This window comes from Apiospora hydei (genome assembly GCF_038363865.1).
Source record: "Apiospora hydei strain CBS 114990 chromosome Unknown utg000009l_segment0_segment0, whole genome shotgun sequence".
Classification (NCBI taxonomy): Eukaryota; Fungi; Ascomycota; class Sordariomycetes; order Amphisphaeriales; family Apiosporaceae; genus Apiospora; species Apiospora hydei.
Genome location: NW_027117368.1, coordinates 4,062,375 through 4,086,758, shown reverse-complemented (window position 1 = coordinate 4,086,758; position 24,384 = coordinate 4,062,375). Strand labels below are relative to the sequence as shown.

Genomic DNA, 24,384 nt, shown 5'->3' with positions numbered 1-24,384 from the left:
TCGAGACAACGTATTCAGCGCTGGGTATTGTTATAGAATCATTCTAGCTACGCTCATGTGGTATCAAAAAAGTCCTCACAAGCCGCTTATTGTTTCTTCATCCCTCGGCTATGCCCCCAAGTCGTAATAAATGCCGTTCATCGTCCTGAAGTTATAGACCCCCGCATCACGGCTCCCATTCTTGGTCTGCCATTCGGTCCTCCACGACAGGAGAAGATCGTGTATCTCTCGAAGATACTTGCGCTCCGCCATGTTGACCAGCTGCTCGGCTTTGCGCCAACTGTCAGCATCGGACAACGAAGTCTTTCGAATTAGCTCAAGAGCTGTATCTGACGTCTCCACTGCCACAACAGGCCCCTCGAGGCAGTTCCAATGGATTCTTGCCATGCAGGCTTGGGCCTGTTCGACAACAGCAAGACGATTGAATTTCTTTGATTTGGTGTTGGCCACCAAAACTGCCACTTCCTGCTCCGTATTCACCGGGAATCCATCTTCGACAGTGGCAGAGTTCGAGCTGACATTCGCTGGGCGTGTCGTGCTCTTTTGGTTGCGCTCGCGCTCACGCATTTCACCCTTTAGCCAGCCCATGAGCTGTGAGGTTGGCAGGTCAACATCCGCAACATCTTTGCGGTCCATGGTCTTGACCTTGAGGAGGTCCTGTTTGATGATAATCATCCATGAATACGTCTCATCGCGATATTTCTTTTGCAGGTCTTCAGGAGACCGGGAATCACACGCCAGTTCAGCACTGACGCCGCCTCTAATCAAGGTTCCCACCAACTCGACGCCAGCACTGCGCAGTAGGGCAGGGTCGAAACTTGCAACAAGAGCTTCGCACTGTACGGTGTTAGTAGTGGACTTGAATCAATGCATTTGTATGAACTTACTCTCTTGGCATTGAAGAAGCCATGAGTTTCTGCTTCTGCTTTCTTCATGAAAGACTTACTGCTTCCGGCGGTTTTGGGTATCCTTGCCAACTTTTCCCATGAAAGACTGAACCCGACAGCATGACGCTGCTCGCTTTGGTTTCCGAGTTTGGGGCGATGCTCCCTGATCAAGCTGTCATATCGTCCACCGGCTGCAAAGACGTCTCGGAACTTCTTGTCGTAGACGCACTGGAAAAGGATACCTCCTTGGAAGAAATCTTCCCTGAAGCTGCTTAAAGGATTGATGTAAATCTTGTTGTGGACGCCTAGACGTTTCGCATAAGATATAACGTCCTTCAAATGAGCAATAGTTGATTGTGCCTTGTCGAATGTATTGCTTCCATCAAACAATGTTTTGAGCTTCGTGAAAGCCTTGACGGGGGTATCTAGAACCTAAAGTCAGAGATCAAGCAGCGTTTCAAATATCTGGTGCTCACATACCTCGAAAGTCGAATTTCTGTAGTTCGTCAATGCTGGTAGCCGACAAGCCCAACGCCCGCAGCTCTGTACGTATCTTCGACCACGTCCACGAGTGTATGTTCAATTTAGTCATTGATTCTGCCGCTACTTTCCTCAGGCTGACATCCACTTCACAAAAGTCAAATATCAGTTGCAAAAGGTCGGAGTGGCTGACATGAAAACACATCTGGTTCAACGAGGGAAATGCGTCAACAATGTCATCTAGTACCATGATTGCCTGTGCCTCCTTGAGCGCAAGGTCAAGTGTGTCTGTAGAGACAATATCGAAGCATACTTCGCTGTACATCAGAGGTTGACCACCGCCGCTCCTTTCACGGAAGATCTTGTCGAAAGCAAACGACTTGGGCACGACGGATGAGCCTGTGTGTTTTGCAAGTGTTCTTGCATGCCCCAACATGAGATCGTATGGCATCTGCAGTACTGTGCCACTACGGTCGAGCATTTCAACCACGGGCTGGGAGTAATGAGAGGATCGAGGGTATAAAGGGTTTCTGGAAGCTTCAAGAGCGCCGTGACGGCGGAAGATTGATATCAACTCGTCCTTGACTACCCCCTGGTATAGGAGCTCAAGAGATGACGGATTTGGCGTGGACATGTCCCATGTGTAGTCCTTGCTTTTCTCCGTCGTCACCGAAAATAGTGTCGACACTGTTTTCTGATAATGGGGGACATCGGGTCGGATATCTCTGCCAGAGTACGTTGTATCGTCTCACTTTCTTCGGCCATGGGCAGCTTCCCGCTGCGTAATAGCTCAGAGCTCGTGGGTCGGTCTTTTGGATTATGCGTAACAAGGGAGAGAATGACTTCAGTCTGCATCTTGTCTGCTGGTTTGAAGTCAGATGGAAGACTAGGCGACTGTCCACGCAAATCATTCAAGACAGTCCACCTCTCGTGGCCGAGCATAGGCTTGTAAGACATCTCGAAGAAGACGATACCTAATGCGTACATCTTGATGGATATTAGTACATGAACTATAATGGGAAGGTGAGACGGCATGCTTACATCAATTTTCCGAGAGTCCTCGATATTGCTACGCTCGAGCTCAGGTGCCAGATAGATGGCCGTTCCGACGTTGCTCATCTCCTTGGAGTCCTGCGAGCCGATGAGACCTTTGTTGCCGTTGATGTGACCGCTCGTGGCGAGGCCGAAATCCCCAATTTTGACGTGAGCGACGCCGTCAGCTCCGAGACTGATGAATATATTTTCCGGTTTCAGATCGCGATGCACGAGATTATGGAGGCTGTGGATATGAACGATGCCTTCCACGATCTCACGAAACAAACGCCAGACCTCTTTTGTATTTTGGTACAGGCCTTGAGATATTAGATCTCGAAGTGTCTAAACCCCTAGGTGGTAAGCAGGTAGGTCTGAAAGCATTCACTGACCAAGAGGTGCTTCGGGGGTGGCTTACTCGTTTCTCGCAGTACTCCATAAGTATGTACAGAATATTCTTGTACGAGGCTTGGTGGCTCCGTGTTCGTCTCAGTAGTTGGTCTTCATTGGTAGAATCATTATCATCTGAGGCTGAGTCGAGCTCATCCTCGTCATCATCATCTGAGTCTTCTTCCTCGTTACTGTCCCCTTCATCTGTAAGATCATCGTCGTCCGAGTCGCTATCAGAAGCTTCGAAATTAAAGTCACCCGCCGCATTGGTTGAAGACATGAAATCCAAACCTCCGGTGCTGGTGGCAAACTGAATATCAATGCCATCCGACTCTGCGGTCCCGTCATCCTGCGTTTGAGGTCCTTCAGTCGACGAGTCGCCGTCAGTCTCGTATGTATCTATTGGGACTCGTTCAATCCAAGCATCGTAATAACGAACAATTGCCGGATGGCTCAGTCGGGAGAGGGTCATAACCTCTTTGAGTGTGGTAGTCAGAGTACGTGACGCACGCTGCGAGATCTTCTTGATTGCGTAGATTTGACCATCAATCTTCTTGCGTGCTTTTACCACCTCGCCAAACCCGCCCTTTCCCAGACGGCCTTCTTCGGAGAAGTCATTGGCGAATCTCGAGAAAGATGGGGCGGCACTGACAGAGTCAAGGCGTCTTCTGGAGAAACTGGGAGGCATCGGCGCCAAGGTCTGGGCCGAAGAGTGAAATCCTATAGACTCCTCTACAAGTATAGGTGCGTCCGTGGCAAGGAACTCGCTCGATCTTAGGTCGGCCGCTCGTGGGCGTCGTGATGCGTCGGCTTTGAAGAACTTCGATACCAACTCGTGCAAGGAATTGGACAAGGACAGCGTTTCCATGAGCATAGCGGGCGCTTCGTACTTCTCGAATACGTCTAACCCAAATACCATCTGCAAGAACACGATCCCAAAGTCCCAAACGTCGGTCTTGTGGTTCAGTGATGCCGAACTCCCCGCCACTTCGGGTGGGAGCCAGTATACCGATTTTGCCGAGTTCAGCGATGACTTGGTACGTGACTTGCTGCAGATGGTATGAACCTCTCGCTGGTAAGCCACGTCGGCGAGTTTTGGTACATAGTTCCGCGAATCTTCCCTGCACAGCAAGATGTTTGCCGGATGTATGTCACCATGAACCAGGCCCTGACTATGCAGATACTCCAGTGCAGACAGCAAGTCTGTCGTCCAAGCGCGGACTGTTCCAGGGGGCAGCGGTCCTCTGCGTTCAAGGTCTTCGTCGAGAGACCCTCGGTCTGCAAGAGGCATCAGAACGCGTACAATGCGGTTATTCGATCTGCTATCGTCGTCGTCTTCCTCATCTTCAGACACCTGGTCAATGCGAAAGTCGATGAGCTGCAATATGTTCTTATGTGACAGCTTCTTGACGGATCGGAGTTTGCTCTCCAGGGATGACATCCTCTTCTTGAATTGCACCATCTCGTTAAGTCCTGGTTTCAACTCCGCCTCCTTCAGAGCAAGAAGGGTGCAGTCAAGGTTGCTCGGCCGCACTGTGTAGACCGTGGCAACCATTCCCCGGCGGGCGTCGTATTTTCCTACGACGGTGTTGAAGTGCAATTCGTTTCCCGATGAGTCGGTTAGTATGCAGGTCTCGTCAAAGACCACTCGACCACCCTCGTTCTGCTGTGAATTTTCAGGCAGGAAACTAGGTATCCTCGGGTGGCTCTTCAGGCGTGATTTCTTTTGGCTTTCCTTCTTCCTCTTCATTTCATCGTCGATCATTTGCTGCATGACCCGTTCCTCCTCCTGCGTAGCCTCTTGCTTCTTGCGGGCATCTTCTTCCTCCTGCTCCCGGGCTTGCCGGGCTAGTTCCTCTTCGTGCGCAGCCCTCTCCTCTTCCAGAGAAGGTTGCTCCAACCCCTGTGCCTTGGCGAGGGCAGCATCCTCGAGATACTCCTGTATGCCTTCTGCCAATTCATGGATCATAGGCTCAGCTTGACCTTGCGCCGCAAGTTCCCTGGGCCTCTTCTCAATGAATTTCTGGATCTTGAAGACAGTAGAGTCGCTCAGATTAGTGTCATCTTTGAGACTCAGAAGTGGCGCCGATTTGGGATACGTTGCCGTCATGACCACGCCCAGGGTGACGGTAAATTCCGGGTTAGAGAGGGCCTTGATGCGGATATCAAAGGAAGGCTCCGCGCGCTGCCAGGCGGCGTTTGCGGCTTTGTGCTCGATGAAGTCGACGCCATCTTCGTATATGGCCTTCAAGACGAGGATCTCCTCCTGCTGGGCGTCAATATACTGAGATCTGGGCCCGGGGCCGGCAGGTGGGCTAGTGGGGATCGATTCTTTGGTTTTCCAGGGAGACATGTTGACTAGTTCACGATCGTTCTAATGCTGACAAAACGACGGAAGACCACAGCACAAGCTGCGGGCCTCTTACTGGATGACTGGTGACATATTATGTAGGACTGCGGCTTGGTGTTTGAATAAATGTGAATGGTTCTTGGATGCGACCTTTTCCCAGGAAAGTTGGCCGTCAATTAGGTAGGCAGTTCTTGATCTCAGCTGCATACTTAGACGCTGCCATGGTGGGGTTCAGAGGGTGCGTGGCGGTCACGGTGCAACGAGCCGCCGATACCGACCCCAGATGATCAAATGACAGGTAGGGGAAAGTGCCCAGCAGCTATTAGTGTACCCCGGTATCCACCGCCGCTGCTGTGCTGGCTCTCAACTTCCAGGTTTATGTTTGATACGCAGTCGCCATCTCGATGTTATCAATCAACCAAGGTCAAGAGGCACAATTAGTATTGGCTGACCTCAATTAGTAGACCCGACAAGTACACGCAGAAGAGAACCGAAGTAAGGTGTTGTTGCCTCCATCACTTTGAAGGCGTTTCGCTAGGCAGATATACAGTCATACTAATTGCAACCCCTTTAATGAGTCAGAGCATTGTATACACAACCGCCTTTTCCATCACTCACTCACTGCCTGTGCTCCCCCTTTTCCACCCGTCCATGTCGTCCTCTGCCACCGCAGCCCATGCACTGAGGGGATCAGCCCAGATGTCCCAGCGCCCCAGCTTCTTCCCCTGTTCATCCCATCCGCTCAGGACGTACGCGAACTGCTCGTCCCAGCTGCGGCCCGTCCTGAAGCTCTCGAACCGGCCCTTGCCCACGACGCAGACCTGGTTCTGCGCCTCGTCCACCACGAACCCCTCGAGGCCCGGAAAGCTGTCCGGCCCCAGGTGCATCTTGAGCGTGTCAGAAAGTACCGCGAAGTATTCCTCGCAAGCCTGGCCGCCCGTGAAGCTTTTCCCCAGAAACGGTAGTTGTTTAGTCGCCCAAGAAGGACCGTGTTCGTGAATGGTGGGCCGAGAGACCTCGCCTCCTGGAGGGTCCGGAATGAAGAACTCGGAGAGAAGCTCCTTGGGCGACGGTGGTGAGATGAGAGCCTGGCAGAAGGCATGCGCGCAGCTGCGCAGAACGGAGCTGCGATCGGCAGTTGTCTCTTTATCTGAGGCCATCTTGCCGGTTTCTGTTTCAGATCAAGTAATGTGAGTTCGACCCGACAGGGATGCTAGGTAAGACGTTTGGTCTAGTGCTACCCGTTTTGCGAGTGTTGTTGTCGCGTATTTTACGTTGGGAGGAGATAGGTTTCGGCGCACGCGAGCAAACGCTGCAACTGGCCATTTGCATATGCATGACATCATCAGCTATACCACGGCAGGAGTCTTGTCGGCGAACAGACGTCACGGCCCAACACCGGGATTTCATTCCGACGAACCCATAAAAACTGTCGTTGCCGTATAATCTACTCGGCGTTGGCCGGTCTTACCTGTGCGTGCTCCGTAGAGCACCGGTTTACGGCCGGAACCCAGACGGCATCCCAATATCAAACTCTTCATGGCGAAAGCGCTGCTCCCACCAGATTATCCCGAACCGTACATACTGGGGATTATTCAAGGCCATTAGTATAATGTTTGTCCAATTAGATACGACACCTGATTGGATGAGTTCACCGTTCATTTCATGGTTATTCGCTTCAGCTATCTGGATTGATCCACCACCCTATGCCAGCTCGCTTAAAAGGTTCTCTCCGGACAAATACTCATCATGCTCCTAGTTATTGGCCTTGTCTTCCTCCACCTTCAGCCGATCGAACAGCTGGGCTTGTATCTCCAGGAACAGGCTGACGCTGGGAGGGGCCATTCTGGTAACGCCGAAGTTTCTCTGGCGCAGAGTCTCGAGGTCGTCGAGAAAGCCCTCTGAGACCTGACCTTCCTGCTTTGCCATTGCAATTCGAGTATTCCAGGCATAGTTGGCGAAGCGGATCCGTCTAGCCTGGGCTTCCATCGGCGCCAAGATCTCGTTCTGGAACACGCGGTACTGCTCCTGGGCGGTGTGGTCAGGCCCCTGTCGGAAGGCGGCCTGCTTCGACTTCAGTTCCACGTACTTGAAGATGTTTTCGATACGCTTGTGCGTATCGTTCTGTTCGCGGACGGGTACGATGTGCTCTTGGTTCCATCGGGCATACGTCTCGGCCCACTCCTTCCAGACTTCCCCGCGGACCTCCCGACAGGCCGGGCAGAAGTCGCTATCGCGTGGTCGGTTCAGGTCCACGTGTACGTGAACCTTGAACGTTGAGTTATCGCATGTGGGCTCGTGATCATAGCGGTACGGTCTTCGGCAATACTCTGGCTTCATCACTGTTCCCTCTGGGTCGCGATGACCACAGTGGTACCCAACGTAATGTTTGATACACATGGTAGAGTACAGGTTATAGGCCAAGACTTCTTGTGTATCAAATACGGCGTTGATGATGATGATGATGTCGTCGTGTCGAGTCTGACGATATGTCTCAAATAGTCCTGGTGGTGGATGAATTCAGGGGTAAAATCCTCGACTCGATCTAGAGCTTCGGCGTAGTTAGGGTAGAGACCGGGTCTCTGAGAAGCGGCTTTACTCGGATGGTATAGGGCAATAGGTGTTGCGAAGTAATATACGAAAATACTGAAGGTTCAAGTGCTGCGTGTTCGTTGGTAGACTAACACCGTTTGGCAGTGACCGGGATGCGGATTGACGACTCCCAGAAAATTGACGACGGCGGAGGGGATGGAATTCCTACAAACGGAGCAGCTACATTGTTGTTATGCTAATCTATGCGATTTTCCATGGCAGAATTAAGCCCAGGCGAATTTCCCTGGCAGAATTGAATGGACATAGAAGCTTCCGGCCTGATAAGACATAGAGGATGAGTCGGACTCCTAAGCTTGAGATCACGCGGCAGGGGCAGGATGGCACGACATTGAACAAGCCTAGCTGTAGGGTCGTGGTGATAAGGACGGCGCACCCCTTTACACTAATGGTGCACTTTATCCTATCCTACAAAGGTTTAACGGTGCATTCCAAATCTGATCCCCAGAGGTGATAAGGGGCTCACAGACATGCTTCTCAAGCAACTGGCAAAGGCCGTCTTGGTAGATACATCTACCCCTTTTACTATAGCGAGTGGGCTTCATTGTTGGCCCCTGTTAAGTATGAAAGCTCAGGTAGGAAAGCAAAGGTCTCTTGAGAAATTCACCATAGGAGTATTAAGGAGAAATGCACAGTCCGTATCAAAACCAGGGGCAGAACGGAGCCAGTAATGTTTGGAAACACTCGATGTTGATGCCTGGTTGGAAAGATTCATTATTCTACTCGACAATTGCAAGTGGCGGCCAAGCCATTGCCCTCCAGAATCTACGTTTGCAGCATTATTCATCTGAAATAAAAACCCTGATCTCTTGTAGACCTAGCATATACCCCAAACTCCGGACACCCGTATCATGCAACCCTCATCATACATTATGGCCCAACAATAACAACAATAGGGGGCTCCTCATCAGGATCATTACCAGATAGCAGCCTGATCAAAATCAAATCTCTTCAGCTCCTTGCCTGCATCCTCAAGATCCTTCTTGGCTTTCATGCGCATATAGAAGATCGGGCAGTCCTTGCTACTGCAAATGACCTCGTTGTGCATGCTGCCTTGGCAACGTTGACATTGCGTCCAGAGTCTGCCGAAGCGGACTTCAAGATCGGACACTCGGTGCAGCGTCCTGTCGTACAGCTCACCAACTCGGGAGAGTGTCGCTTTTGCACACAGCGCCGGCACTCTCCTCCTTCCCCACTAGCGGCTTCTTGCAGGCCATACATGTCATCGTCTTCTTCGCGAATTTCATGAGACCGCCAACTGTGGGCGCTGCTACCGAAATGGCACGCGTGTGGTCACCAGTCAAGAGAGACTTGGCCTTGGTCTCGCCCAGAATAGGCTCGAAGATACGTGTCAAGGGCTTGGCCAGCTGGTTGTCCAGATAGTAACGTGTGTCGATTGGCACGTTGTTCTCCAGCACAAAGATGGGATCTTCTGATCGCTCCCAGTTCTTGGACCCTGACGCGCCCTTGATCATGACATATGCCACTCTGTCACCAAGCCCGGGAGCAGAGCCAGCGTCACGCTTCTTCATGCGCTCGGCCAATTCGACATGGGCCTGTTTGCCATCGTAGTTCTCTTTGGTCAGAGCCTTAGTGATGACAAGCTTGGACATATCGACCTTATTTTGCAAAAGATCAGAGATTGTTTCTTTGACATATCTGCAAGCAAGGTTAGCAAAACCGGTATCATATCACTCGACCCATTTCCGACTTACTCTTGCGCGCCATTTACGTCCTCATCAATCAGCATCATACGGAGGACCTTCTCAATAACAGTTTGGACCAGAAGGCAGTTGTCTCGACGGACCGTCTCGATACCTTTGGTATCCATCTTGTCGAACTTCTCTGGCTTTGTCCAGTAGAGCCCAGCATATCGCTTCTTGTTGATGAGAAGGTATGGGTAATATACCTTCTCGAACTCCAGCTTGATTGGTTTTATAAACTTGGCCGAAACGTAGTTGGCAGCTTCTTCTCCAAGCTTCATCGCCTCGGCCAAATCCTTCATGCCAAACTTCACCATGACCGAATCAGTATCACCATAGATGACCTGGGCATCATGAGAATAGCCATTGGCAATGCAGTACTTCTTCTCGACCTCTTCCTTGGTCTTTTCAATCATTTGACGACCATAACTGGTGGTACTGCTAGCGATGGGAAGACACGGTAGCTTTCCCGTTGTTGCACCCGTCAAACCGTAGACTGAGTTTGCACTGATCTTCAAGGCGAGTTGTCGACCGTTCAACACGGCCTTCTTGAATGGATCAGTCTCAACGGCGAGCTCTCTCTTGGCTTGCTTTCTTGCTCCAAGCAGTTCTTCGAAAATTTGTGCCAGGAGTGACTTTCTTCTGCTGGCGGTTGCGAACAGGTCGCCATGAGGGGTCACAATGTAATCCTCGTCTTTCTTGAGGCCAAACTTCTCAACGGCGTTCTTGTTCAGCAAAGTCGTGTAGCAGAGGTTGTGTGCCTGAATGATACTGGGATACAGAGACGCGAAATCAAGTGTGGCGATGGGCACATCGTAGTAACCACGGGTGGGCTCAATGACTGTTGCGCCTTCGTATTGTTCATCAGAAGCTTCTGACTTGAGATTAGGAATCACCAGCTTCTGTTCCAAAGCCTTGCGGAACAGCTGACTCATGAATTTGACCTGCTGTCCCCGCGAAAGCAGAAAGTTGAAAGGAACACCCGTGACTCTGGCCATTTCTGTATAATTGGCCAAGCAAGAGAGCTTGTCCATTAGTCGTTGCGGAAGGTACGCGTCCTTCAGACAGTATAACGCCAAACGTCGTCTCGACTCTGGAGTACCATTGAAAAGCTCAGTGATCATAGTATGATGCACATCTTCCTTCTGCTCCCCAAGGAAATGCGAGCATACTGAGTTCAGAGTGTAACTGCGCAGTTGGTGGTCTCGCTGCATCAACTGCAACAGATCTAATTGCAATCGACCGTTGGTGTTCGTGGTTTTGGTATCTCGGTTACCCATTTGTTTGCTTGAAAAGTTTGTTTCCTTCGCGACCGATTTGACACTGGGCAAACGAGTCCAGTACTCAAAGCCGTTTAGCTTTAGATGCCTGGCACGATCCAGGAGGTATGGGAAGTCGAAATTCGAAATGTTATAGCCAGTAATGAGATCGGGATCAACTTCGTCGAGGAACTTCTTCCAGGACATCAACATGTCTTGTTCCTTCTCAAAGGAGAGAATCTCGGTCGCGACGATGGAGCTGGTTTCGTCAAGGCAAAAGACGTTGCGAATGAACGGCTTGTTTTCTCCGTAGCGTGTGACGACATTGGCAATCTGGATAACCGGATCCTGGTTTGCTTCAGGGAAGATACCCTTGCGCCCTGCACATTCGATATCAAACGACAGGATACGAAGAGGCGCCATCTTGGACCACTCCCCTTTAGCGTCGTGTGCTATCATGTTGGTGTAGGATATTTCCGCCTCGATCTGAGCACTGGACTGCCTGTCACGTGGTGGAATGAGGGTGTATTTCTTGGCTGGGCACTCAATCCATGACATGCCGGGCATTTTGCAGTCAACCATGAAACGTAGGACATATTGAAGGTTATCAAAAGTCATGATTCCATCGCTGGCACCCTTCCACATGCCTTTCCAGTTGGCATCACCTCTCTATTGTGGCTCGCACGCGTGCAATGAATTTGGGGTCGGTCACGGTGATCTTGATATAGGGGCTTTGCGTATTGCCCTGGAAACCGTAGATGTTCTCCCTCAGGACCAGCTGACAGGAGTAGATGGTTGGTTGGTGCTGAGCCACCTGGGTTTCGAGGAATACCTTGAAGGCCTGACAGTCTTCGGGGCGGAACGAGACCGGTGCAGCGACGTAGAGGTAGTGTCGGAAGTCGGTAACATGCAGCATGACCGAATGGCCGGTTTCCGTCACGCCGAAGAGCTTGACAGTAACCCTGCCACCGTGCAAAGTACCCTCCTCGGCATCGATCTGTTGGAAGATGAGGTTATCCCGTTTAGGGTCAAAGTCGCCCAGGGCAGGTCGAGCCCTGCACTGGTCCTTCTCGGAGTTGCTTTGCTTGAGATCCGAGATATCCTGGCTAAGCTTCTCAAGAACCTCGGATTCGAAAGCACTCTTGGGCTGGGTTGAGCTGAGCTTGCCACCGGGTCCTTGCTGTGAGCTGTTCAACCGCGAAGCTGGGGACGATGTCAGCGGTTCGAGGCGACGCTTTTTCGACGGCGTTAGAGGCGGGTTTCGGCGGGCGCGAGAGGCTTCACCAATGCCGCGTTTCTGCGGCAGGTTGGCTGTGGCCATTGTGAGAAAAAATGACTCTGGTGTGAGGAAGAATTAAGTGGCAGAATGCTGCATTGGAGCCGAGGCTGGGTGTGGTTATTCGGACGAAGAGCAGTTCGCTGGTGCTAAGTAGCGAAAATTGTAGATTGTCAAGGGTGACGGGAAGTAGTAGTAGGCAGCTCGCGAGTGGTCAAGAAACATTGGATGGGTTCGCGTCAAAAGCTCCCAACCCGCGACTTGACGTGACGACAAGGTTGCTTTTTGGTGGGGCACTTTAATGGCTTTTGGAGCTCGCGCGAGAGACTCAGGCCCTACCTGCTACGTTGACCCCTTTGCCATTGCACTCACACCCATATCGTATCTGCCTGTGTATAATTGCATACCTCTATGCTAACTGGGTTGTAAATCCTTGGCATCGTGTATAATCTCATTAGACAGTCAGCAAGTGACTAAGAAACTATTAAGATAGATCCTTACTTGGTTAAACTTGACATGCGTTCCAAAAAAGCTTCTGTATCAATGCATCCCTCTTCATGGAGTAGATACTTAGGTTAGGCCCGGTATTTTGGCCACTGCTACAGTATTGGCTGTCGTTTGGCTGCGTCTCTATACGAACGTGGTGCCCTCGGCAAAGCGCATTTCACTGCAATTACAAAGTTTACCAAAAGGGAGATGCCGCCGGCACATCACCATCATCTGCATGACCTCGAAGCGAATCCGAGTCACCGAGAGATCACGGGCACTAGGTAGATGCCCTCTTTCTCTGGGCGTGCACCATCCGCATGTGGTCGGGAAACCATCTCCCAGCATCTTTTGTGACCTTCCGAGGAGCTCAACCACGGGCACGCTTCACCAAGTCGCAATAGAACACATAATGTTTAGAGATTTCTTTTTCCTTTTGTTGCATGAATCGTCAGCTATTTTGCCGGTGTGGCCCAACAAGCTTCAATTCCCAGGTATTCCTTAGACGCCGGATTTGCTGTAACCGGACTTGCTCTATTGGGAGCAATGATACGATCCATCATGAAAATGTAGCCTCGCAAATAGCAGTGAACACCGTGTCGCATCCCCAGATCCTATGCAGTTCGCCCGAGCCTCGTTATGCCATTGTTGCTCTATGCGGTGTGCTTGCCCTTCTTGTTCTTCTTCGCAACCTCCTTAATTTGCAAAGCTGCAAGGCAAGTTAGCATTCGAATTTCTCCAGAAGAAAAATCGCCATGAGTAAAGCCGTGACGGGTGGAGGATGACGGTGATAACGTACTGGGGGGAAGGGACTGCTTAAGCTTCTCGGCCTTGTCGGTGTCCTTGAGAACAAGAGTGTAGAGGTGCTTGCTGCAGCGGACCTTGAACTTGGTCTGGGTCTGCGAAGCCTTCTTGTTCTTCTTTATCCGCGCGGCTAGATCGAACATTCGTTAGCACCACCGTTCGTCCATAATTCCCATTGCGATCATATCATGTTCGGGTCGAGCTCGACATACAGGTGGCATCCTTGCGGCGGCAGATCTCAATGAACTGTGCAGGAAACTGTCAGCAAAAAGATTTCCATAAATATGGATGCAATTCGATTTTGCCGTACCTGCTTGATATCGGCGATCTCCTGAGGCATCTTGGCGGTATTTTCTGGGTTGGTCGTCGAAGCGTAGTGGTGTGAGGATTCTCGAAGATTTGGCGGTGCTACTTTTCCCGATTTCGTCTCACAAAAAAGTCGAAATTGTTCTGTGGCCTATCGAAAAGGTGAAGATAATAAGTGCACGGGCCATTTCTTCTAAGAATTGACCATGGAGGGCAAGCGTGGGCTCTTATCGATACGAACTACTAGCGCTTTCCCCTCCCCTATGATCTATCCCACTCACTCCAACTACCAGTGATAGTTCACGTCTTTGGGGTGCAAGGGTCTCGCAACACCTGATGCATAAGGGAAGGCTCTCGTGGCGAATCACACATCCTATCCTTAGATGCCATTCATGCATACCTGTCAGCTTATGTCTGGGGAAGTATAGGTAGTCATCTATACGAGAGATACTGCGGTTCTAGTATCCCCTTAAACGCCAAAACGCTGCCCCCCCTTGTTTTCCGTATACTACGGACCAAAGAAAATTGGGTGCGATCGGTACTACGTTTAGAAGGTCCGACGTGCTGGTTGTAAATTTTGATTGGCTAAATCACCCTTGCTCCGTTTTGCACGGCCTGCTGATCAGTACTGTACGGAAAACAAGGGGGGCAGCGCTTTGGCGTTTAAGGGGATATGACAAACTTATTACACTAGCACACTACCAACTAGCATAGAAGATGCTGCTCCTCCCGCGCCAACGGCTCTAGATCAATTTCCAGACGCCATCCTTGACCTCAATCTTGACTTCACGGCTCTCGTCAATGGCCATTCGTCCAGCATGCAATATTGCAGTGGTGGCGATTGTGTTCTTCAAAGTTGGCAGCGGTCGGGCGTCCAGCTCCTCGAGCTTGATGGCGCCCGAGTTCAAAGAATTACAGGCATCCACGAACTTCTCGAAGGATATGTAGCCGTAACCCGTCTGGCCGTTGAAGTTGCCCTCCTCATCCGGCGCATACTTCATATAGAAGGGGTTGAACCACTGAAGCTGGCCAGCCGAGTCATCCGCAACGTCATAGCCGCGCTTGGCTTGGTTGATTCTGACTTCTCCCCCTGAAGCCATGTAGTGAAAGTATTGGTTACTGTAGAGAGTCAGACCAGGTACATTTAGTGGCCAGGTAGCGATTATCGCAACTTACCTATGGACGCCAGCCTTTTGCGGAGCGGTCCATGAAGCTGTGTAGACTCCTGTAGCAATTTTGCGTGGGTCATCCTGCTTTTGCCATGTCACCATGACAGTAATTGTGTCTTCAGTCGCAGGATCACAGCCGAGGCTGGTTGCGATGCCTTTGGCTGCCGAGGCGGAGACCTTGACAGGGACAAACCCCTGTTGGGTCACCATGGAATCGCAGATGTCAACATGGTGGCTGTTGAGATAGTAGGAAATGTCCGAGTCGATACCTGCCCACGCCTTGAATGTTTCCAGTTGCGACTTGGGCTGAGACATGTAACTGTAAAAGTAGTTGAAGTCGCCCAACTTCTGAGCCTTGTAGCGGGCATCGGCATAGGCCGGGTCGTACCGCTTGTGATGTTCGATGTAGACGAAGACATTGTTCTTCTTTGCTGCCTCGATGAGTTGGACATGGTGTTCCAACGTCTTGACTGCAGGTTTTGTGATCATCACATGAATGCCCCTCTCCACGGCATATAGAGCAATGGGAAAGTGGGTGGTATCTGGGGTAAAGATGGTGATTGCATCTCCACGCTTCAAGCCATCTATAGCTGACTTGTAGGCATCGGGGTCTTTGACCCCATTGGCTGGATAGGAGTCAAAGGAGCAGTCCAGGTTGTTGTAAACCTTGTTGATGTTGGTCTCAAGATGTTGCCCTGAAATATGATGAGCTCAGAACTTCCACGTTGGGAAAGATGATCGATCCCCAACTTACTAATAGCAGGAAACTTGGTACCATTCGTACCAACCATGCCCAAGTTACCGACCTTGCCTCTCCGGCGGAGATCGAAGAGTGTGAGGCCTACGACGCCGACTTTCTTGTCTGAGCCGGAAGCTCCTCCACCAACAAAGCCCGTTGTGTATTCGCCCGTGCCGACCTACAATTTGCGTAAGGGGGGATTTGAACCGGCGCAATGAAGTATAACATACCATAAGCACGTTCAAAGGCTTGGACGAGCCGGTCGGAACGACCGATTTGATCGCTTCGGCAGCCATATTCACAAGACGTTTCCAGCAACAAAGTCTGGTAGACTGGGTATTGCTTCGGGGGAGAAGAGTATGTGGAAATAAAGATACGACACAGATGGTACTGGATCTTGTCGGGGAGAATTGCGAACCTACTTGCGTATATATTGTCAAAAACGTTCAAAATTGTTGTACAACATTTGAGAGTGTCTAAACTATGTATATAGTACCAACAGTTCCTATCTACTTTGATCAATCTTGGTGCCGGAAAAACCGTGAGGGGCCAACATACATCAATGCTGGGTAGTAGCGGTACGTACAGGCCTGCAGTGGCACACCGTGACTGCCCAGCATTCACCAGGTATCAACTCTTCTCCGCCTTGAAATATATGTACTTCGCGGCAAGGCTGGGCTCACACTACAACTACTTACCTACATATGTATGGACAAATGTTCAAATGTTCTCCTCGATGTTGAGATACCCGGTCTTTCTTGCCATCTTGATGATATGTTGGAGAGCTTCCGGAGAAGGAACAGCAATTTCTCGACAACTTGCGACAGTCGTCGGGGTGCCCCCGCCCCGCACAGCAATGTTGTGGAGGAATCCATGGATGACACAACATGCCCCGCGTGTTCTGGGGCCTTTTGAAGCTCTCTCATTGGCGGAACAACTCGGGTGGTTTTATTCCACCAATACGCAATAGTACACTGCCTGTGGCATATCGCGATCAATGAAGTTCAAGTCTCCCTTTCCCCATATCCTGCCCAGCCTGCATCCTCGCCAGGACCATCTACTTCCTATTGATGGCATATCCCCCAAGGTACCTCGTGTAGTCAGACAATCACTGGACATGGAGCTCTCTCCCGGCCGGCTGTCTACATGTACCTACTTCCCACGTCTCTGGCCGAGTCGATGAATACTCCGCGCCCCGAGAAGGCGCTACCTGCCGAGTCTGCCAAGATCAATGGGACAACAGCCCACCACAACTTGTGGTTTCTCCATACTTTCCTTGCTAGCACTCCGGTTTTGTCTGATGGAGGAGGGGTCACAGGCTCACATCACTTTCTCTGGAATACTCGACTAAGCAGACCCGTCGTCCAATAGCCACGATCTACTCTGACTAGAGTTACAGAGCAATCAAACAGACTTTCACTCCAACGACCTAACGACCGGCACCCAGGACGGCATCTAGCACAATCATTGAAGTGTCCTGGTCCAACGTGGGTGAGATACAGTAAAGGCAGTGGACATGTTAGCCATTCGGAGAACTCTCGACGCTCCTTCTCATCTGTCCTATTCCTCGTTGGTGCAGAACCCCCTGTCCACGCTACTTACGGTACCTACTCATGCTGCGTGCATCTACCTAGACCAACATGAATGCACATACTTCCCAGCCAATCATGCCTGCTGGGCTCTTACCTCTTCGGCTTGCACCTCCTGGGGTCTTTACTGTCCGCCAGCCCTTGTCAGGAGACCTCATGGAATCCTGTAGATTCCCAAAAACATAAGTATGGTATCAAAGGTCAGATTTGGAGGGCTATCTTCACCGGCACCCGACACGCTCGTTGTCAAAATTTGGATACCTGCTGAGAATGCGCCATTAACTGCCCACCAATGATGTTGGGATATATGCATATCCATCATTGCTCTAAGTATCCAACCTACGGCGCAAGCTATATTATTGTTCACCCTTACGCACTAGCTTAATGCACACAGGAAACTTACTCGCACAACACACGACCACGGCAATGACCGGTTTCTCACTTATGCCCACCCGGATCCGTTTCTTTGGCTCTCTTATGGCCAAACTGCAGTTAGGTGGCCTCCATTCTCGGACCAATGTCACTACGAGCAAGTGATACAGCTCGGTTTGATCACACTACCTATGTACACTTGTCTGACCCTGACCATCCCTGCAAATCTTCAAGGTAGGCAGTAAACATTAAGTTATGAGAAGCAAGTTTTATTCGGTAAGCTGCACTCCAGTTAGGGATACTATATAAGTAGTATGCTGGGTCATCCTTTGTCCCCTATTCTTTCGCCCCGTTGTTGTACCTTTCCCTCTCCAGTACACTCTCGTCTTGCCTCTTCTTCATAATTCCTCCTACAAACCCTGGTGTTCATTACTCGGGCCGTTCCTGCTATCTCCTATTTCAAATCCCCAGCCAAAACCCATCATGGCTGTAAGCAATGGTAACACAACCACACGCAGGCCGCTGCCATGTGGCATCTATGCGCCAACCATGACTTTCTTCGATGCTGAAACCGAGGAGCTGGATATACCCATCATCAAGAAGCATGCGGAGCGGCTCGCCAAGGACGGTCTCGCTGGGCTTGTCACGATGGGTTCCAATGGCGAGGCCGCTCATTGTACGTGTGAGGAGAAACTGGCAGTCACCCGCGCTACTCGAGAAGCTCTCGATGCCGCTGGCTTCTCTTCCACCCCCATCATACTCGGCGCTACTGAAGGCAGCGTCAAGGGAACCATCGAACTAAGCAAAGAGGGAGAAAAGGCTGGCGCTGACTACGTACTCCTGCTGCCTCCAAGCTATTTCCGTGGTCTGATGGACGAGGAGGCCATTGAAGGTTACTTCCTTGCCGTGGCAGACGGCAGCCCGTTGCCCCTGGTCCTCTACAATTACCCCGGCGCGGTTGCCGGCATTGATATGGACTCGGACCTGCTCATCAAGCTTGCAAAGCACCCCAATATTGTTGGAACCAAGTTCACTTGCGGAAACACCGGCAAGCTGACGCGCGTGGCTCTGGCTACCAACGCAAAGACGCCTGGCTCGGAAGGCAGCGGGTACATGGCCTTTGGCGGCATGTGCGACTTCACCGTGCAAACTCTGGTCTCGGGAGGGAGCGGCATCATTGCCGGCGGCGCCAACGTGATGCCCAAGGTCTGCGTCAAGGTGTGGAACCTCTACGCGGAGGGCAAGGCCGAGGAGGCCGTGGCGCTGCAGAAGGTCCTGTCGCGCGGCGATTGGTTCCTGACGAAGGCGGCCATTGCCGGCACCAAGCAGGCCATCCAGAGCTACTTTGGCTACGGCGGATACCCCCGAAGGCCGCTGAAGCGCCTTGACCAGGCACGCATCTCAGCCATCGCTGATGGTATCCGAGAAGTCATGGAAGTCGAGAAGTCGCTGTGAGAAGCTCGTGTAATAGAGCCAGGCTTCGATACCAGTTCCTATTTAGCCGTGACGTCGTTCCACCACACCTTTGGGCAATGCGGGGTTTTAATGAGAACCTGGGGTTAAGCGCTTTGTGGCTCCGGGGGACGCTCCGTACCCCACACTTGTTGTGTATATTATGATGCATCAAGTCTGCGCTTGTGGCTTACATGATATATGGAACATTGAATTCCAGTCATATGATCACCGTACGAGGATAACGACGATCATGGGAACGAAAATCAATCGGACGGGTCGTTTCCCGAGCAGGTGGAAGGGGGTAGAAAGGTCTTTACATTTCAGTGTCAGCAATATTGGAAGACATTCATTCATTGGTGGCATGCCTGTCATCCTGCCTCTGACTATATATGGTCTTGTATGACCAACTTCTCATTTCCTTAGGTATGAAGAGGGGAGAGGTCGCTATTCTTACAGTGGCCTAGATTTATGTTTAATATGGCCTCTTGGAAGGGGAAAATGTACCCCCTATTCATATTCGCCTCTACCATATTCGCAAGCCCATTTCCGTTCCAGCCTTTGATCCCTGGTGAGGTCTTCAAAAACTCCAATATGTCATTTCCAGCACAAGACAGGAGCAGGTATTGCCCCCTCATTTGGGACAGGGGGAATTGAGTCTTCGCCTGACGTTGTATTGGCCCAAGCCTACCCGGTCTCCTCATTTCAGGGTCGTCAAAATAAGGATGGTGGGTATACAGCCCAAAGGCGCCATGAAACCTGGCTGCGGGGTTGTCTGGGAAAACTGCATAAATATGTAGATACGCCGTTCCAAATGGGCATGGCTAGTGTTCTCTTTGACTTAGGTAGCAGTCCGATGGCAGCATTGGTGGATTGTCAGTTGGTCGGGCCGGTCCTGGAAAGTATCCCTTAGATCTTCACCGAGCCCAGGGGTCAAACGATAACTTGTCCTCGGCGCATGCCTCACAGCTGGGAACTATGCAGCGATGTCCCTTATGTTTGATAATTTAGCAGCTCATGTATCAAGAAAGCCCGACCTTGTACTGTCGAGGATCCAGATCGTCGATGTCGGCGCTTTTGGGCGCGCCATCGAAGATGTACTCGCTCATCAGCTTCCCCGTGGCCGGCCCGTTCTGGATGCCCCAGCAGGTGTGGCCGGCCGCTATCCACAAACCTGACACTGAAGTACCGCCTACGAGGGGCGATCGCTCCTCGCCGAACCTCATATGTCGCGGTATGTAGCAGGATTGTTTGGCCAAGATCGGGGCGGACCCTAGCGTCGAGCTGACGGTGCCGATGTAGGAAATCAGATCGTCACACTGCGCCTCGTCACACTCAGCCTGGTCTGCCGCCTCTGGCAACGGTATTGTCGAATCTGGCTCGCCTTTTGTTCAATTAGCTTTGCGATGCAAGGGATGGGCGAGGACGGAAAAGGATTCCCGGTCAGAGTTGAGCGTGCAACTTCAAGGGTTGAGAAGTCGGGATCTTACCACACGCGTATACCTCCCCGCCGGGTCGTGCATATATTTCCGGATCCACCTCACATTTATGTCTTCTTTTTTGACCCTTTGCCGCTCGATGAGGCGGCACCCAGTTTATTGGAAGGTGAATCTTGGTGAAAACGGCATATGGGCTGACATCTGCCCCAAATATGACACTGTGCACTCTCAGACCCTCAATCTTCGCGTTGGGTATCAGCTTCCCGGACCACGGGCCGGCCGCAACGACGACATCCGAGACGCCGTGGATGGTTTTCAGCTTGCCAGATTCACCGTCATGATACTGGACGCTGTCGACGTTGGTCTTGCCCAGGGTAAGCGAGATCTTCGTGACGCGGGCGTTGGTCCTGATGACCACACCTTTCTCCTCGGCTAATGCCGCGATCTGGGTGGTGAACTGAAAGGGGGTGGACCTGAGCTGTCTCGGTAAAGCCCGGCTGCCCCATCTCGGCATACTCCTTGATCAAATTGCTGTCGACCCAGTCCAGGTCGGTGGGCAACACTGATTTCGTTAGCAGCTGTGTTGCGGCTTTGTCTTGCTTGGGCAGCTTTTCCCACTCCTTTCCCAGGTCGTTATCTGGCTGCCGAGCGCCGGGCAATGGACCGAGTATTCCATCGCTATTCTCCAACTTTGGCACGGGACTATTACTATCGCTTTGGCTGTCTGTGCTGCGGTTGATTGGTTGCGCCCCATTGCTGTGGCCGTTTTGTTGCCGACAACGAGTTCCATCGAGGTCTTTGTGCTTCAGCGTGGCGGCCACCTGACCACAGCCGACGGTGCGATATCCCCACCGCTCAGCTCCGCCATGCTCTGCTGCAAGGTCGGCATGCAGATGGTAAGATAATGGAACAATGGATTGGGGATACGCCCATAGCCCCAGTAAGCCGCCTGCTTTCCCCGATGCGCCGGCGGCGATTGAGCTTGCCTCCAGTAGGGTGATACGGTGGAAGGCTGGGTTGAAGGACGGGTGTCGTGAGAGGTAGTAGGCCGTGGTGCAGCCTACTATGCCTCCACCTGCAGGCTGTCAGACTGGATAATAATGGGTATGTAGCTAGGAGCAAGTAGGGGCTAGTGCATGATACTGATGCTAAGCGGCTTGCACCTGATTCGCAAGGTCGGGCGTGAATGAATCAGGTTTCCATCGAGATGGGGCTATATAGTATAGGCAGGATGCTTGTGGACGGTCTGAGATGAAGTAAAATACCTGTAGGAGGCCTACCTATTATGATGATGTTCCGCGGACGGTGCGGGTTCGGATCCATTGGCAGCACGGGCAGGCGTAACAAGATGTATGTATATATACGCGTACACGATATCGATATAGCAGCTGGGGACTAGTAGCTCTTCTTCTCGATGTCAACTACCAACAGAATCCACGGGGACGAAATGAGACTGTACGCCCGGTATTAGTCGATGCATGCAGTTGATTGCGATCCTCTTCTGGATGCGGGTGCGGATGTTGACGATGTGTACGTGTATTTGCAGAATCCGCCGAGTGGTGGTTGCTGTTAAAATCATTCGGAGTTAATGGTTGGCGCGTCTTGTCGGTGTCTTTCGGTGGACATTTATTATTACTTACAATTGATGCGAAGATGTACATCTCGATGTAGATAGCAAACTTGGACTACACAGGCTTACCTTCAGTAGGTGGCCTTTATGATGATAACTAATTCAGGTAAGTATGGGAAATCAATGCATTCTAATTTACTGTAGCCTGAATTGAACACTCACTTCCCACGACACGACAGGAACTCGAGCTCAAATTACCTTGTCGAATACTCGAGTGCTCGAATGGTCTGCTGTCCGGCAGCGCAGGTCGGCCATCTGCAGCGCATACTCCAGGTACTTTACGTACATAAGGAACATGGTTGGTGAGGGGTAGAGAGCCCTGAGAGTCGGCCCATCGATAGCGGTGATGGGCCGATGGATTGTGCTGCGATTGGCGGGGCCTCGATGTCTTAAGGACTGTCTGTATCGATTTGGAGGCTCTCCTACTTTGATACTGGTAGTCTTGCTCTGCTGTCAACAAGGACACGGCTTCTCCGGATATCATGTCTCTTGTCCCTGTCAATGTCAACTGGTTCTGCCTCGTCTTGGCCTTGATGATCAGTCGGTAGGTTAGCCGGTTGCGCTACCAGCTCTCAGCTTGCCAGCTGCGGCCTGGAGGAATATCCAGTCCAGAACCAGTCTCAGGTCCACAGGGCTTCCTCGGATGCGGACTGGTGCGGCATGCCTACCCGACCTACCCTTGGACGAGTTCACCATTCCAGCCATTGCATGACGAAGCTGGCACTCGGATCGCAAGGCTGCCGAGGTCGAAAAGCTCAGAGATTGGCAGCATTGACACATTGACACATTGACACCTCGAACGAGGGAAGAAACCCACGCACGCACGCACGCACGTTGCCGCAAATGTTTCGAAACTCTAACGAACAAGCGGGAGTGTCCAGTGTTTCGCCCGCATCGTCTAGGTCGCGGGTCTTTTTTAGATTATGTTGATTGATTGATTGACTGAATTGACTTGATGAGGATTGCTTTCCAGACGACCGAGCATTAGGTCCCCCGACTCCACACACGTGGACGCTGTTCGCAATACATGTAGCATCCAGAAAAGATATAAATACCCTACTCAAAACCCGACCGCCTGCTAGCAGGCCATCGTCTTGTTTCTAGTCTCTCTCACTTAATGCAACCCGCAAGATCACTGTCTCGGTCTCTTCGTACGTCTCTCCCGGAACACTCCGCACTGAGCGCAACTTGCCGGCAGACAATTACTGACTTGCAGCTCTCCACAAGGCGCCGTCCGCCCAAATAGCAGCTCTCTGACTCCATTACGTATCTACCCCACTTCCTCTGCTATCGTGAGATCTTCACTTTGCGCGCCTTCGACGACCAACCGCAGCTTCACCACCACTCAGCCCAGAGCATTCAATCCAGTCAAAATGGCCTCAGCAACGACCTTTTACGACTTCAAGCCCGCCGACAGTATGTCCCCTCCACCTCTTTCTAACCGCCGTGTGACCGCTCTAACAGCCTTCCCCACTGTGCAGAGAAGGGCAATGAAGTGGACCTGTCCGAGTACAAGGGCAAGGTAGTCCTGGTAGTGAACACCGCCTCCAAGTGCGGCTTCACGCCCCAATACGCCGGCCTAGAGAAGCTCTACAAGGACATCAAGGAGAAGCACGGCGACGACTTCGTCATCCTGGGCTTCCCCTGCAACCAGTTCGGCAGCCAGGAGCCCGGCACCGACGACGACATCCAGAGCTTCTGCCAGGTCAACTACGGCGTCAGCTTCCCCATCATGGGCAAGACCGACGTCAACGGCGACCAGGCCAACCCGCTCTTCGAGTGGATGAAGAACGAGAAGCCCGGCCTCATGGGCCTCAAGCGCGTCAAGTGGAACTTTGAGAAGTTCCTCATCGGCCGCGACGGCCAGGTCAAGAACCGTTGGGCCAGCACCACCAAGCCCGAGTCCCTTGAGAAGCCCATCCTGGAGGAGCTGGCGACCAAGGCGTAAGTCAAGTCTTCGCTCGATTCTTGTTTGGGGCCAGTTGCAGACAATGCTCGGAGGGGGGCGAAAGCGATGACGCGGGCAAAGGAAAATAACAACGACAAAAACAAAACACCAAACACGAATGTTCATTTACCCTGTTTAGGACTGCCACGGCCAAGATATAGATCTGGACTCATTGCGTCCTTTTTTCTTGGGGGGTACACCGATGACGGACATCTTGGGGCCGTTACGGATCGGTATGAGGGAGCATGGTTTGTCTTTCAGACATGCAGGATTCTTTCATGTGTTCTGGGGCGCAGTTGATGCCTATATCTAGGCCTTGCTATGAGGTCGGATGCGATTAGGCTTTTATGTTGACGTAGGAAATTGATACCAAATTCAGCTTTTCAATTCATCAGACAATCCCGCTTCCTCTATCATGTGATCCACGACATCGGCCGTATCCCTTGCCTGCTAGCGATGCAGA

General features: G+C 51.6%; 9 protein-coding genes across 9 annotated transcripts; 2 read left to right on the top strand and 7 right to left on the bottom strand.

Moving 5' to 3' along the window:
• Window positions 1–108: 108 nt before the first annotated feature.
• Window positions 109–5,142, bottom strand: PG997_013084 (eIF-2-alpha kinase GCN2; the record flags this gene model as incomplete). Its single annotated transcript, XM_066817398.1, has 6 exons — window positions 109–837; window positions 888–1,312; window positions 1,368–2,054; window positions 2,120–2,354; window positions 2,409–2,744; window positions 2,818–5,142. The coding sequence occupies 6 exons, from the start codon at window positions 5,140–5,142 to the stop codon at window positions 109–111; spliced, it is 4,737 nt and encodes a 1,578-aa protein (XP_066663090.1).
• Window positions 5,143–5,753: 611 nt separating this feature from the next.
• PG997_013083 (uncharacterized protein) lies at window positions 5,754–6,299 on the bottom strand (the record flags this gene model as incomplete). The annotated part of the gene is made up of 1 exon (XM_066817397.1): window positions 5,754–6,299. One exon carries the CDS (start codon window positions 6,297–6,299, stop codon window positions 5,754–5,756), a length of 546 nt encoding a protein of 181 aa, XP_066663089.1.
• A 595-nt stretch (window positions 6,300–6,894) lies between these two features.
• On the bottom strand, window positions 6,895–7,539 carry PG997_013082 (uncharacterized protein; the record flags this gene model as incomplete). The annotated part of the gene is made up of 1 exon (XM_066817396.1): window positions 6,895–7,539. The coding sequence occupies one exon, from the start codon at window positions 7,537–7,539 to the stop codon at window positions 6,895–6,897; it is 645 nt and encodes a 214-aa protein (XP_066663088.1).
• A 1,126-nt stretch (window positions 7,540–8,665) lies between these two features.
• PG997_013081 (DNA polymerase delta catalytic subunit) lies at window positions 8,666–12,032 on the bottom strand (the record flags this gene model as incomplete). Its single annotated transcript, XM_066817395.1, has 4 exons — window positions 8,666–8,798; window positions 8,890–9,408; window positions 9,465–11,380; window positions 11,424–12,032. The coding sequence occupies 4 exons, from the start codon at window positions 12,030–12,032 to the stop codon at window positions 8,666–8,668; spliced, it is 3,177 nt and encodes a 1,058-aa protein (XP_066663087.1).
• A 1,092-nt stretch (window positions 12,033–13,124) lies between these two features.
• Window positions 13,125–13,642, bottom strand: PG997_013080 (60S ribosomal protein eL38). Its single transcript, XM_066817394.1, has 4 exons — window positions 13,588–13,642; window positions 13,490–13,523; window positions 13,273–13,407; window positions 13,125–13,182 (listed from the first exon to the last, which is right to left on the bottom strand). The coding sequence occupies exons 1-4, from the start codon at window positions 13,615–13,617 to the stop codon at window positions 13,127–13,129; spliced, it is 255 nt and encodes an 84-aa protein (XP_066663086.1). The 5' UTR covers window positions 13,618–13,642; the 3' UTR covers window positions 13,125–13,126.
• Window positions 13,643–14,326: 684 nt separating this feature from the next.
• Window positions 14,327–15,787, bottom strand: PG997_013079 (d-galacturonic acid reductase protein; the record flags this gene model as incomplete). Its single annotated transcript, XM_066817393.1, has 4 exons — window positions 14,327–14,702; window positions 14,760–15,447; window positions 15,507–15,669; window positions 15,722–15,787. The coding sequence occupies 4 exons, from the start codon at window positions 15,785–15,787 to the stop codon at window positions 14,327–14,329; spliced, it is 1,293 nt and encodes a 430-aa protein (XP_066663085.1).
• A 2,214-nt stretch (window positions 15,788–18,001) lies between these two features.
• Window positions 18,002–18,907, top strand: PG997_013078 (L-threo-3-deoxy-hexulosonate aldolase; the record flags this gene model as incomplete). The annotated part of the gene is made up of 1 exon (XM_066817392.1): window positions 18,002–18,907. One exon carries the CDS (start codon window positions 18,002–18,004, stop codon window positions 18,905–18,907), a length of 906 nt encoding a protein of 301 aa, XP_066663084.1.
• A 1,019-nt stretch (window positions 18,908–19,926) lies between these two features.
• Window positions 19,927–21,666, bottom strand: PG997_013077 (uncharacterized protein; the record flags this gene model as incomplete). The annotated part of the gene is given in 4 exon segments (XM_066817391.1): window positions 19,927–20,283; window positions 20,408–20,800; window positions 20,817–21,418; window positions 21,624–21,666. 4 exon segments carry the CDS (start codon window positions 21,664–21,666, stop codon window positions 19,927–19,929), a joined length of 1,395 nt encoding a protein of 464 aa, XP_066663083.1.
• Window positions 21,667–23,346: 1,680 nt separating this feature from the next.
• On the top strand, window positions 23,347–23,921 carry PG997_013076 (uncharacterized protein; the record flags this gene model as incomplete). Its single annotated transcript, XM_066817390.1, has 2 exons — window positions 23,347–23,389; window positions 23,455–23,921. 2 exons carry the CDS (start codon window positions 23,347–23,349, stop codon window positions 23,919–23,921), a joined length of 510 nt encoding a protein of 169 aa, XP_066663082.1.
• Between the last annotated feature and the right edge of the window lie 463 nt (window positions 23,922–24,384).

What these genes read in the sequence shown, in the direction of transcription:
- PG997_013080 (XM_066817394.1), bottom strand. Translation starts at nt 13,617, where the DNA reads ATGCCTCAGGAGATCGCCGATATCAAGCAG. An exon ending in AGATCGCCGATATCAAGCAG is followed by an intron (nt 13,524 to 13,587) that starts GTACGGCAAAAT and finishes TTTCCTGCACAG; the next exon opens with TTCATTGAGATCTGCCGCCG. An exon ending in TAAGCAGTCCCTTCCCCCCA is followed by an intron (nt 13,183 to 13,272) that starts GTACGTTATCAC and finishes CTTGCCTTGCAG; the next exon opens with CTTTGCAAATTAAGGAGGTT.